Here is a 14,839-nt window from a genome sequence, read left to right as displayed (position 1 = left end):
CCCTGGCCAGGTTTCACATGAGGCTTTTACAATGGCTACTGCTCACCCAATGGTATCCTTTTCAGCATCCTCTTTCAGCCATGATTCGAGTAACCCACAGGTGCAAACAGGATTTAAATTGGTGGATGAGACACAATCTCTCACAATGTTCTCGCCCCTTTTCCCCCCAGCAACCCAAGGCCACAGTGACCACAGATGCCTCCCTGATGGGGTGGGGGGGGCTATGTTAGGGACAGACAGTCCAAGGCACTTGGTCCCAACGGGAGGCCCATCTGCATACTAGAGCTGAGGGCGGTGCTTCTGGTGTTGCAAGCATTCCATCCCCTGCTGCCGTCTGGGACAATTGCGATTCAATCAGACAACATGGCGGTGGTCTGGTACATCAACAAACAAGGTGGAACCAAATCTTGCCCCCTTTGTCGAGAGGCCATGAGGATATGGCAATGGGCGATGGCTACCAACCGTTTTCTTCTAGCAATGCACAGGGCATTTCCGCCCTTTCCTCTCTTTCCCCAGTTTCTGAAGAAAGCCCGGCGGTTGAAGAACAAGTTAACCCTCATAGCACCATATTGGCCACGACAGATTTGGTTCCCATTCTTTTGGTTTCGTCTACTAGATCGACCATGGATTCTCCATCCAATCCCGGAGTTGATCTCATACCCACAGAACCTGATTCATCCCAACCTGAACAGCCTGAAGCTAATGGTTTGGCTACTCCAATTCCCTTGATTGCCAGGCAGAATGATCTTTCTTTACCAGTACATGATATTCTCATTGCTTCTCATAAGTCTTCCACTAGAATTACTTATCTGAGCAAGTGGAAAAGATTTACCTGTTGGCTGAAAGATAAACAAGTAGATCCCTTTTCAGCACCAGTGTCGTTAATACTAGACTATCTGGCCGACCTGTTTCAATCGGGTCTGTCGGCCTCTACCATTAGAGTTAATTTGGCTGCAATTTCTAATTTCCATGAGAGTATCCTATGTGTCCCATAAATTGTGCAACACCTTCATAAAAGGTGTGAATCATCTGAAGCCACCTTTTTAGAGAACCTATTCAACCATGGGATTTATCATTTGTTCTACAAGCTCTGACAATGGCACCTTTTGAACCAGCCTGTTCCTTGTTTTTGGTCGCTATTACTTCAGCCAGACGTATTTCTGAACTTCAAGCTTTACGTATCAAGACTCCATACTTGATTTTTCATAGAGATAGTGTCTCTGAGAACTAATCCATCATTTCTGCCTAAAATGATTTCTGAAATGTCCATTAATCAAGCCATTGAATTGCCAGTTTTCTTTCCCAACCATTCAAACAGAGGAGAGTATTGCCTACATACCCTAGATGTACACAGGCAAATCCGTTTTTACTTAAACATGACTAAACCCTTTCGTGAATCTGACCAGTTATTTTTGGCCTTTTCTGGATCTAGATTAGGATCGGCTGTTGCTAAGGTCACATTAGCTAGATGGTTGAAGGACTGTGTGACCTTTATTTACACACAACGTAATATGTCGTTGCCTACTACCATGAAAGCTCATTCAACAAGGTCGGTGGTAACTTCTGCTGCCTTCCATGCCAGAGCTTCTGTACATGACATCTGTGCAGTTGCAACTTGGGCTACACCTCATACCTTCATCAATCATTACAAATTGGGTTTGGCCTCCAGGGGAAGAGCATCTTTCGGTTCTATGGTGCTCAGGAATGTCCTTCCATGAGAGCCGCCCAGGAATAGAGGTAGCTGGGGACTCTGTCCCATGCGTAAGGAATGAACGAGGATTAACAATATCAGATAAAGAAGTTATGTTTTACCATAATGTTCCATCTGTGTTGTTGATCCTCGTTCAGTCATTACGACCCTCCCTCCTTCCCCCTCCTGTGGTTTCTAATGGATCTCACCATCCAGTTCTCTTAGGTTATTTGACCAGAGGTAGCCTTTACCTTCTTTAACTTGCAAACTCAATCTGAGTTAACAGGGAGAGGGGAATTGTGGGTAAGAGTTTAGCTCGAGAGTTTGAAGCTGATGCGAGCTTGGAAAATGTCTGGCTCGGTTCTGAGCTCGGAACCGATACCCCATACGTAATGACTGAACGAGGATCAACAATACAGATGGAACGTTATGGTAAAACATAGCTTCTTTTTACTATCCATAGGGAAACCCAAGCTGTCAGATGGTCAAATGCTGTATTCCTGTAATGTCTCTAAGGCATGGAATAAGCTCCCTCCAACACACACAACAATCAACAACCTGGCCTCCTTTAAAAAAATCCCTGAAACTGCATCTATCCTCAGAATGGTTATACTCCTCCCCAACACACAACCCCAACTCCGTATTTCTCCTCCCAGTGCTATACCTCTAACTGTCACATCATTTCCCTCACTCTGCCTACTTAAGGCTTCCTCTGTCACTTTAACCTGGATTTTCACCCTTCTGCCCTTCTGTCTCCTACTGTGCTTACATTGTACAATCTCCTCACAGCTATGTACCTGCAGATATATTACTGTCATGTGTTTACTTGAATACACTCCATGCACCATTGTAAACATCATTCACTAGCATGTCACTGACATATATGCCATTTATTACTTCTATATGTCAAAGATTGCGTTTTTTTAAACTGTTCCTTCTATTACCAGTCTCATTCAATATAATTGTACTATATGATTTTTTTTCTGTTTATGTGATTATTTTTTTTTCTGTTTGTTTATGTGATTATTTCTTCTTTGTATGTAACTTTGTGGAGCTTTTCTCCTCGAGCCTCTACTGAAAATGGGCTCATTTCAGGCCCAGTGGACTTTCCCAGTTAACAAATGCAATAAATAAATAAATAAATAAAAAGTACCAAACAGAGCACATGATTTTTTTAATTAAGTACAACATTTTTGTTTTATAAGTAAATTGAATGTCATCTATGCTAAAATCTTCCCACCACTAGTAGCTTCCCTTCCCCAGCTGCAGACATCGGAATTATCACCACTAAACATGACCCACGGGATATGTTTTGGTTCCGTTTGTCTCTGTTCACAGGAACTCTCTTGTTTTGATTTCATTTAAATCGTGGCTTCTGTCTCATAGATCTACAAGTATTCCTCTCATCTGCTGAATGTCTGTGGTTTCCTTTGTATGTACTGTTAAGTGTGTGTCATTAAGAAGCTTTTCTTTTTTAAAATATAACTACTGGGTATACATACTTTTTTAAAGAAGTATTAGCCATTTATCTTATCAAGGAATCCATTAAAAAACAGGCGTTGGGTATATTATTGTCTTAATCCACTGAGAGCTGCTTGTGTGGGCCACACATATCTATTGATGAAAACCCCATCCAGTCAGTTTCTTGCAATCCATTTTTGCAAGGAATTGATAAAAATCAGTGTAGGTCGCGGTGGTGCAGTGGTTAGCGTTGTCACCTCAGAGCAAGAAGTTCTCCTGTTTGATTCTTGGCTGGAGCGCCTTCTGTGTGGAGTCTGCATGTCCTCCCCGTGATCGAGTAAATTTAAAGACATGCAGGTAGGTGCGAACATGTGTGTGCCTTCTTTGAAGGTTGGGCGCCGGACTGGCAACTCGACACTGTAAAAATTCACTGCCAATCATTAGCGGAGTTCCGCTGTGGCAGCCCATAACCGGGAAAAGTCAAAATACAGTTTACTGTTCAAGTAAACAAAGTTTACTATCAAAGTAGGCAGTATCAGTTGACAGTATACAATGCTGGACTTTCCTCTTCTGGCCAAGATGGAACATATCCCTAAAAATAATTCAAAAACAATGAGTAAAAAGGTCACACTGTGGCCGTGCATGTTTCTCCCTTGTTATGGCATCATCAGCACAGCATAAAAGGAATGTTTGACTTTTGGAAACAGAGGGTTGTCGTACTCAAATGATATCCCTAAACATTAGGGCATCTACAAAATATCCCGTGACCTGTGGTGGTGGTGCTGCGGTAGTGTTGTCGCCTCACAGTAAGACACTGTCCGGTTCGATTCCCAGCTAGAGCGTCTTCTGCGTGGAGACATGCGTGAATGGGCGTACCTTCGTTGAAGGTTGTGCGTCAGGGCTGGTAACTTGGCACGTAAAAATCAACTACCAGTCATTAGTGGATCAGAGTTCCACTGTGGCGACACCTAACCGGGAAAAGCCAAAAGACTCAGCAACATAGGTTCATAGGTTCATACTAGGCTATCTGCCCAAGGGCATTTATAAGCCTAGCCCATAGTTATGTGGCTTTCGCCACCCCTTTAGTTTGAATAAAACTATGCCTATTATTTTGCTGTGCCTCTGTCAAGCAGTGACACTGAAGTAATCCCTGGGGTATATCTGTGATCTCCCATCCATTGGTCAAGATTCCTCTTGAACAAGGCCAGCGAGGTGCTCTGCCTCACATGTACCGGGATTTTGTTCCACAGCATTGGGAGTCTCTGGGTGATGAATTTGTCCCTCCAGCACGTTCTATTAATAACCGTGTCAAGGTTTAAGTCTCCCGCCCTTGTGGTTCTGAGGGATCTAGATTTTTTGAGGTGAAGCATATTCATCAAATCTGGGTTTGACATGGCCTTATATGTCAGGCACAGGTCACCTCTGAGCAAGCGGTATGAGACTGAATAGAGCTGGAGTTCTTTCAGTCGGGCAGCATAAGACATATTTTTGAGACCCTTTATCCTTTTGGTGAGGAACTTTTGGGGCCTTTCCAGCTGCTGCAGGTGTCGGGTCAGATGCATTCCGAATGGGGCATTGTACTCAATCATAGGTCTAATGAGTGATGAGTACAGGGGGACGATGACCTCCCTTGATCTAGATGTGAATCCCTTCATGATCAGGTGGGCAATGTAGAAGGTTTTCCTAACTACTTTAGCAACATGAGTGTAGCAACATGAGTGTCAAACGAAAGGCTACTGTCAACCTGGGTCCCCAGATCCCTGATGACTTTGTCTGTGCTCAGTGGATTGCCACCTATATGGTAGCTAGGGGTAACCTTGTTTTTCCCGAAGGGTATGACTATGCATTTCTTGGCGTTTAACTTTAGGCCATGGCTCTGGCACCACTTATCCGTTTCTGTGAGGCCCTTCTGAAGGATATCTGTGTCAGATGTGTTTTCAACTATGGCGCCCAGTTTGCAGTCATCTGCAAACTTTGTCAGCCATAACCCTCCTGTGTTTGCTTGTACTTCAGAAAAGTACAAGTATCTACAAAATATCCCAATTAACAAACTAAAACAATGAGTAAAAAGGTCAGTTTGATTGTACGTTCTTATGTTTTGGGTGGTTTTATGATGAAGACATTGATATTACTTTTCAGGAGTTGTTTTGGTATAATATAGAAATGCATTACAGGCGTTTTCAGACAATTTAACTTTTTTAACCAGCTTTTATGATTATGTAATGTAAATCACTATGTTGAATTTTGCAGGTGCGCATGTATTCCAGGACATTTGCCATCATAGGCGGGTTTCTGATCCTTGCTAGTGGTGCTGGAGAGATCTACCGTCAGAAGCCCAGAACGAGGTTGCTTCAGTCTGTTGGGCAGATTTTCGTGGGCATCTATCTGATATGTGTGGTATGTACTCTTTTCTTGCTGTGTATTATGTAGCTTGTTTTAACAGCCTCATAGGTATGCATACTAGACAAATGATTTTTGAAATATGTATGTATGGTGTGGTGGGTGGTTGGAGTTGTGGCTATGATTACTTATAGCATGCAGACATAACTTGTTTATATCCGTTATTTTCAGTAATGTGAAACATTGCTTTCAATTGCCTACATTTTGAATACCAGCAACTAAAGCAGAAAGCACACCACTACTTCCATCCATGTTTACATGATACATGCTTGTAGCAGTAACCCTGTTTCTGTGTTAGCTGGTTTCACTGTTGTTTTTTTTTTTATCACTTTTGCACAAATTTGAAAAGTAGGAAGTAAACAGATGGGACAGAAATAATAGACTTCTGTGTTGGTTTTTATCAGTGATTTTTTTTTCCTCTGCAAGTGCGGTTATTTTTTCATTAAGTAAATGGCAATCCTGCAACAAGGCTAGCCACCTGGCATTGTAAACCTTGGCTCTAGATGCTTGTTGCTCTTGAATTGATACCCCGACCCCATGTGCAAAAATGGGATAAAGGGATGGATGGATATATATGGCAATCCAAAGAAATATTTAATGCAAATAATCTGTTTGTGTAGTATCTGAGACTGTGTAGGTCCCATAGGAACAGTGCTATATACCCTTGTTAACAAATTCAAAATTGAAGTAAAATGAATTGTAACTGAGATTTACAATTTTCAGGAAGAATCACCAAAGGAGTCGGAATCACCCCGCCACCATATGCCATGAGCAGCTCTAGCTGTGGTGTGAAACTGTTAATAGGCATGCATTCCACTCAGAAAGAGTCCCAGCAAGGAATATTTAAAGAGATGGGATGAAAGCTATTTTTTTCTTTCTTTGTTTTTTTTGCTGTAATATGCTGGAGCATTGACTGCAGATCACACAATTTCAGAGTTTCTCTTTAAATTTAATTAGTATTCCGTGTTAGAGTATTGCTTGGGGGAGCATCTTTTGCCATCTTGTGGCCAAGTACAGAAACTGCATTCAAGCTGTTAATCTAACCCAGAGTAGTAGTTCTCAGTTAAACATCAGTCACTTCATGCAGGTCACTGTCGGACATCATGTCTTCACAAGCGTCTCTTTACTTGAGGTGAACCTCAAGCAAATGCTGAACCTTATCGTGTATGCATTGCACATAGTTGTCCAGGTGCTGTTGCGCAGACTGACATGCCGCAGTAGCAGCATTTTTGTAAATAAGTACATAAGTACTCAGTGCAGATACACTTGTATGTCCACCCAGTCACTCCTCTTGGGGGTTAGATTTACAGGAATCACCTCAGTGTTCCACTGAAATGTTAACTGAACGTTCCCTATCATTTGTCATACCCAGTCTTTGAACTCTCGAGTTTCTTTAGTTGAATTTAACTATTATCAACGTACCACATGCTAGTGAGGCTTTGGAAGCATGGGAAAGGACAGTAAGAAAAGTATTTTTTCAAAACTGTGTACATGTAATCTACTGTATTTTCCCTTTAAGGAAATACAGCGAAGAAATGAGAGGAATATGTTGGGCAGTGTTTTAAGTTGACAGTGGTTGCTGACATCATACAGTGCTGAGACGTGAGTATAAAATGAAGGGCAACACTCTGTTGGCAAGTTCTGCATGCACAAGTAGTGCAGTCTTCATTTACAGTACTTGCTCTTCAATTACCACTACATTCCATCAGAGTTCACCAGAGTTCATTTCCTATAACAGGTAACAGGTCTACTTCAAAATTTCGAAGTTTCAAAACTTTGAATTTCTTATGATCGAGATCATAAGATCAAAGTTTTGAAAATTTGAACCGTTTAAATAGAGATTGTTGATTGCTGTTCAGTGTGGAACGATATATTTACTGTTTTCCTCACTGTAGTGCAATCTCTGCGTTGGTATATTTAATTAGCAGGTGGTATAGGCGGTGCAGGGGTTTGCCCTTTGCAAAAATGTAAAAAAAAGATTTTTTTTGGTTCTATTTTTTTTATTTACGTTTCGACCATAAGAGATGTGAAGTTTTGAAACTTCGAAATTTAGAAGTAGACTCTAGACAACACACAGCATACACTTGAAAAGTGTTAATTTTTTTTGTTTTTCATATGGACACTGGTGTGATATTTATTATTCATGCTTTGTGCAAAGTTCTGCTCCTTTTTTATTGTTAATGTTCATAGCATATGTCATCTGTTTGCTGCCCAAATTCTGTGAGATATGGTTTTATTTTAGGACTTGGTCCTTAACTTGTGCATACACATTATCAGAAAATGTGCATGTCCAGTGATGATGCCATCTATGCATATTCTTTGATTTGTACAGTGTATTTAGTAAATATGCCTCGTATGTGCTTGTGATGCAAATCTCTTCTGTAATGCAGGTGATGTGTTTCTGGTCTCACACATTTATGGAATGTTTGTGTACTGTATTGTGGCTGTGTCTGTGTGTGTCTGTGTGTGTATTTTGTACTCCTTGTTTTGTACATATTAAGGGTTTAAGGAATTTTTCTGTTTTCCTCACTGTAGTGTGACCATAGAGTTTGTCAGTACAAGTTGCAGGGGAGTGTGTTATGGGCTTGTCCCCCCTCCCGCTTGCAAAAAAAGATTGATCTTTTTGTGTTTTGTTGGAGAATGCTGCTGTTTTGAGTAGTCGGAAGATTATTTTACAGGTGAATTTGTGTGCCATTGATGTGTTCATTTAGTTGCTGATAGTATTTAGTATATTCTTGTGTGTGTGGTGCGTGTGTGTGTGTGTGGTGTGTCAGAGAGACAAAGAGTAAGTGTTTGAGAGAGATGCAGACACACACACACACACACACACACACACACACACACACACACACACACACACATGCAGACACACACACATACACACACCAAAAACAGCAGTTGCAAGTGTCTCAGAGGTGTATGGAGTGACTAGATGTATAAAAAGAAAAAAACAAAACAAAAAAACAAACAAATCTCTAGCACCACATATCTTCAGTAGGCAATTTATTAATCCTAGCAGAAACAACGTATCATAATTTCACCTAATTAATGACCTTAGCATTAATCAGTGCGTAGTATATAGAGTATCCAGTTCGAGATTTAGGAACTTATTTGGACAGTGTCTTAATGTTTGACCAATGTGCTTCCATTGTTGTAAGAAAGTCCTTCTGTATTGCACAGCTTATAAACAAAGGGATTGTGCCTAGTTCTAGGGATGTTATTGTCCCCATTTACTCATCCCTAATTAAGACAGTTGTTAAATATAATGCCCCCTTTGGCATTTATGTTTCCAGATAAATGCAACAACTGGAATGCCTGCAGAGATACCTTACTAAAAGTATACAAGGCCTAAACAACATGTCCAGCATGGACCGACTCAAGCCCTATTGCTATACTCTGTATCCTGCAGACTTCTAAGAGGTGACCTTTATCTGGTGTACAAGGCATCCTCCGACCCATTACTAATGTATTTACTGCACATCAGCAAGTGAAATGACATTCCACCTATCTGGACCACTTCAAATCTATCAAGATTCAACCCTTAGCCCTGAACCATAGATTGGAAGAACTACTTGTGTCATAAAATGCCCAGAGATTCGTATTAACCAACATGAGTACCCACTGCAGCATCCCTACAGTGTCATCCTCCCTGGTAAGATCCAGCCACAAAGCAGTCACTTTCAAAGCCACCATCTTCCCCAACCCCCCAATATAGGGTTAAACAGAGAACTTTTCTAAAGCTGATTACAACCTTGTGTGGAAAGGTGTAAACCGCTTCACAGCCCCCTCCCCTCCGTAGGAACTGGCACAAATGTCCAAACCTACACCAAAGTACTAATACAAGCATTTATATAGCTGCATGGAATTAGGAATACCCGACAGCTCAAAGTCATCTTCCTCAAGGAAGAGTAAACCTGTGTGGTGAGACATCTGCAATAAATACACTCTATAATAAAAGGAAAAAGTTGCTGTCCAGGACCAAGAAGGAGCAGATTCCTAATTAATTGGAAGCAGTCTCTCCTTAGACTGAAAAAGCAAGTAAGAGCACTAGTGAAATCCTCCATAGCAAACTGTCCACATCTGCTAAAGACAATCATAAGGTCTTCTTCACATGCAGTATGTCCACAATCTCAAAAAAAGCACTCAGATCTGGTGGTCAAAGACACCACTTACACAAATGCCATAGATGTAGCCTGCTGGCAGACAGGTTCAGCATAAACTTCACCTCTCTGTCTTCCCCATCAGTAAATCGGGACATTCTCAGGACCTACCCCCCCTCCCCTTATTCCTAGGGACAAGTCATCACTGCCCTCTTAAAGGCAAAAAATACAGCCTTCATGGGGTTTGATCATCTCAGGCTGCATCCTACGTGAACTCGGGCAGGAACTTGCAGCACCATTAGACACCCTATTCAACCAAAGCCTGACTACCAGCTTCGTCCCATCCGAGTAGAGGACAGCCACTGTCATCTCTTTGCACAAGGGTGGAGTGTCCACCGATCCAAGAAATTATAGACCCATAAGCCTAACTAGCCTGATCTGCAAGGCTATTGAACAGATTATCAATGGACCTCATTAACAAGGACATTGGCAACCTCCAAATACTCGATCCCACACAGTTTGGTTTCGTCAATGGGAGGTCATGCCTTTTAAACTTGGTTGATTTCTTTGAGACAGTCACCAAAGCCATGAACGAGGGGAAGATGATGCACACTGTCTACCTTGACCTGGCCAAAGCCTTCGATACTATTCCCCAGTGGGGTATAATAGATAAACTCTCTCAACCTGGCATCAATCCATATGTTACCAGATGGGTAGCAAATTGGTTCACTGATATAACCCACCTAGTCAAACTAGGGGAATCCACCTCAAGCAGTAGACCCATAAAGAGCGGCATACCCCAGGGATCGGTCTTGGGGCCTCTGTTGTTTGGGATATACTTTTCTGTGGTGCAGGCCAAAACTAGTGAACTATGGCTGACCAAGTTTGCAGATGACTGCAAGCTGGGTACTGTCCTCAGTTCCCCTGGTCATGTGGACATTCTCCAAGAGGGTCTCGCCCAAACAAATGACTGGTGCCAGAAACATGGCCTCAAACTGAATGTCAAAAAATGCATCATCATCCCCTTTGGGAAGAGTAACATCCCCACAAATTACCACATTGATAACAAGGTCCTAAGCATGCAATCAGTCATGAGGGGATTTGGGCACCCAGGTTGATAGCAACCTGACTTTTGACCACCACAAAGCCTCCATTCTACGGAAGGCTTTCTACATAGCCCACCTCATTAGGAGGAGTATCTCATCCAGGGACAAGGAGGTCATAACATCCCTGTGTTCTTCTCTTGTAAGACCCATTATTGAGTACATTGCCCCTTTCGGCATGTACCTCACAAAGCACATGCAGCAGCTGGAGAGACCACAGAGGCTCCTCACCAGGAGAATCCAGGGCCTCAAACATTTACCCTACACAGATAGGCTAAAAGCCCTGTCCCTTTACTCTGTCTCATACAGACTCCTCCGAGGTGACCACTGCCTGGCATACAAAGCAGTCTCAGACCCTGCCTTGATGGGACTGCTGCATATCCGCAAGTCAAGTTCCACTAGAGTAAAATGCATGGGCGACCTCATCCTGGTCTGTGACATCAATAGGACTTGTTGGCAGGACAGATTTGTGTCCCAGAGAATCCCCCTTCTGTGGAATAGACTCCCTGTCTACCTCAAGCAGAGTACCTCATTATCCCTTTTTAAATGCAATCTGGATAACTGGATGGAGACCGGAAAATACACCCCTGGGATTCCACCTTTGCCCTTGCTAGACAGGGGCATCGGGTGCTGACTTGTCGGGACATGGGCTAAATTCTTAGCTAGGCTTGTAAGGGCTTCAGGGCCAGTAACCTAGTAACTTCCTATGATCCTATGACATCAGAAATACTTTGTCTAGGGATATAAACCTCTACTGCAACATCAGTGGAATAGTTTGGAGGGACAAGCATCTCTCCCAGAAGATACTGTGCTCTGGAACAGACTTCTCAACCACACAAAACTAAAGTTCATCCTTGTTCATATTCAATCGCAGCTTAGATCTGTGGATGGGAAATGGAACATTTTCCCGAGGACTCTTCCTGAACTACTAATGGACAAAGGCAGCTTCTACATTTTCCCCAGGGCTATCCCTGTACTACCAATGGACAGAGGCAGCTTTTCCATTTTCCCCAGGACTACTCCTGTGCTCTTAATGGACAGAGGCAGCTTCTAAATTCTTTATCCCATCCATGGGTCGCCTCAAATTATCTATGGTATGATCCCAGTTATTCTTAAAAGGGATAGGTTAACTTGAACACAAAAAGGTAAAATGGCTTGTAAGGGCAGCTAGCCTAGTAGTTACCTATGAACCTATGTATGCTCGTAGCGCATCATGTGGTTCTTGTAATTCCTCTCCTCCTCATCATGTCTGACACATCTGTCACTTTCTAGCTGTTCTTTGCTGTGCATCATGAGTTGCTGGAAGAAAAATGGTCTGGCCGCCTTGTTTTTCTGCTGTTTAACACTGATTTTGATTGAATGTGTGCAAATATAACTTTTTCCTGTAATCCTTTGCTCATTTTTAGTTATGAGTTGTAGTTTTCTTTTCACTTTCTTGTCAGAAAGCTGTCTGTTGACACTCACTGTGCTTTTGTTCATAGGTCCTTTATCCTTGTGATCCCCAAAACCATGTTAAAAAAATGCTGTCTGTCTTTCTATCTCTCAATACGCTGGCAGCTCTAAACATGTACACAGATCTAATAACCTGTCACATCTCCAACAAATAATACAAGAGGCATTCTCCTCCACTGAGACTTGGCTCACAAATGTCAATATTTTAAACCATAATAAAAAGCAGCTACTCCTTTTCACCTCCAAAACAGTCAGAATAATGTAATAATGACAAACTCAAATTCAATTTTCACATTTCCAATAATATAAAACAGACTCCACAAAGTAGGAATGGTATACAGGTAAAAAGACTCTGTAAGAACAGCTACCGGAGCCACCCTTGCACTCTGCTGCTATCCTGTCTGCTGTAGGAACTCCAGGGCCACCCTTGCACTGTGCTCCTATCCGCTCTGTCATAGGAGTTCCAGTTCTCACTAACTTACAAACTTCCATAAAGGCAAAAATTGAAATGTGCTATAAAAAAAATGTGCAAACTTCGCAACAAATGCCTCCCACCTCACACACCACTGCTTACCACATAAAAATCTAATGTGACTTGAACTTCCTAATCACCTAACCCATGTACAACTACTTACAATACGTAAAACTGTATTTAAGCCATCAACCTGTCCAACCCTAAAATCCCTTCTCCATAGCTACCACCCAAGCAGATCTCTCCAGTAAGAAGACAACTCCTCTCTGCTCAGAAACTTAATAAATGTGCAGGGCAAAGCCCTTACTTCTGCTCCAGAGACAAAATTTGGAGCAAACTACGTTTAGCCAACAGAACAAACTCTAGCCTTTGTGCTTTAAATGTATTCTGAAAGATGTCCTTTTTAACTGCTGGCTCCTACTCTTGATCCACTCCATGCTGAACCCCCTACCATATTTTTCCCTTTCTCTTCCTCATATACCCTTTTATTCTCCATGTCTACTCTTTCGTTCACATCACAACTCCCCCACACACACACACTCACACACACTATCAGATTTGTCTCAAAGCTGTACTACGTTCTCCTGTTTCCTGCATGTGTAATAACACGTTGGTACTTTTACCACATTTCTGTCTACTTTTAATTTACTGCACATCCCTAGTTTTCTTTATATACAGAGAGACACGCATCTGTCTTAACCTTTCTTATCCATCTCCATTATTTCAGAATCCCCATTCATATAGAAAATGTTTTTAGCTGTATAATATTTGTAAACCAAATGCTTTATTACTGCAAAATGTTGTATCATGTTGAAATGAGTTTGTGTTGTAGTGTGTCTGTTGTAATAATTTTGTAATGTGTAATATTTGTAGAATGCTTTTGTGCTTTAACCTGGAGCTTTTCTTCCCGGACCTCCTCTGAAAATGGGAATCCTGGTGGCCCAGTCGAAACAATAATTAAATGAAGGCAAGTCCTGCCAGCTTGAGACTGCTCTATAGAACTGGGTTCTGTAAATTCTATAACGTCTAGAAAGAAGATTCTTAAATTTGTCCTGTCTGAAAAGGTTATTTTCTCTGCCACAGTGCTGCACTCTCTAGTTAAAATATTTCACTAAAAAGCTTTTCATTATGGGGAGACTGTTGTTTACAGGGAAAGTATTAAAATTCTGTCAGTGATTGAAATAGTGTGTGCTACTCCAAAAGATTATACTACACAGTTTCTTTTAGTTCATAGCAGGTCAGACACATGCATGTGTATGTCTCTTTGCTGTTGAGTTTGCAATGGTCTTGATTGTGATGGATTTGATGAAGCAGTACTGTGCATTCAAGGCTCAACCATGCAATGATCAACTTGAAAATCCACCTCAAGCACTAAAAACTATCCCTACTGCATCAGTCAGAAGCTCCTTAAATTGAAGCTAACTAGTCTAGCAGGTAATAACCTGCCAACATAATACATCAACATAGCAGATGAGGCCTTAACATTTCTAGTTTCTGTCCTTATAAATTGTTGTTCTTCTTATTTCGGCTTTTCCCGGTTATGGGTCGCCACAGCGGAACTCCGGTCAGCTAATGATTGGCAGTAGATTTTTACAGTGCCGATGTGCCAGCTCGATGCCCAACCTTCAACGAAGACACGCCCATTCACGCATGTCTTTCGAAGGCCACTCTACCGCGGGTAGGACATGCAAACTCCACACAGAAGGCGCTCCAGCCGAGAATCGAACGGGAGAACCTCTTGCTGTGAGGCGACAACGCTATTGCTGCACCACCGCGGATTCTGTCCTTATAAATCATTACCATGTCATATGTTTCTGAAATGTGGCAACTATCACACATTGTACCACTGCATAAGGAAGGTGACTCTACTGAACCAGACAACCACTAAACCATAGCTATACTTCTGTCTCAAACATCCTAGAGCGTTGCAAGCACACTAAATCCTCAGTATCTATTCTTGCTCTTTAATAATCTCCTCTCACCCATGTAACATGGTCTCTGTGCCCTCACTCACAGCACTATTACTGATGTGATCTAATTTCTAGACCAAGTCAACCACATGATCCATATCATAATGCTGGCAGGGTCTATATCATCTGGTCACAAGCTAATAATAGCGAATGACCACAACTTTGAAAACACTGGAACTCGAAGTTGCAGT

At 41.9% G+C, this 14,839-nt stretch overlaps 1 protein-coding gene across 1 annotated transcript in view; it reads left to right on the top strand.

Annotated features, from left to right (window-relative positions):
• TMEM101 (transmembrane protein 101) overlaps positions 1–14,839 on the top strand; it is a 279,084-nt gene that overhangs the window by 68,545 nt on the left and 195,700 nt on the right. Inside the window, exon 3 of the mRNA XM_044055157.1 lies at positions 5,402–5,548. Coding sequence (XP_043911092.1) covers positions 5,402–5,548 — 147 coding nt within the window. The remainder of the gene's footprint in view (positions 1–5,401; positions 5,549–14,839) is intronic.

This window comes from Protopterus annectens, chromosome 13.part0 (assembly GCF_019279795.1).
Source record: "Protopterus annectens isolate FY-2018-M chromosome 13.part0, PAN1.0, whole genome shotgun sequence".
NCBI classification, from domain to species: Eukaryota; Metazoa; Chordata; order Ceratodontiformes; family Protopteridae; genus Protopterus; species Protopterus annectens.
This window is presented reverse-complemented; position numbering and strand designations above follow the sequence as displayed.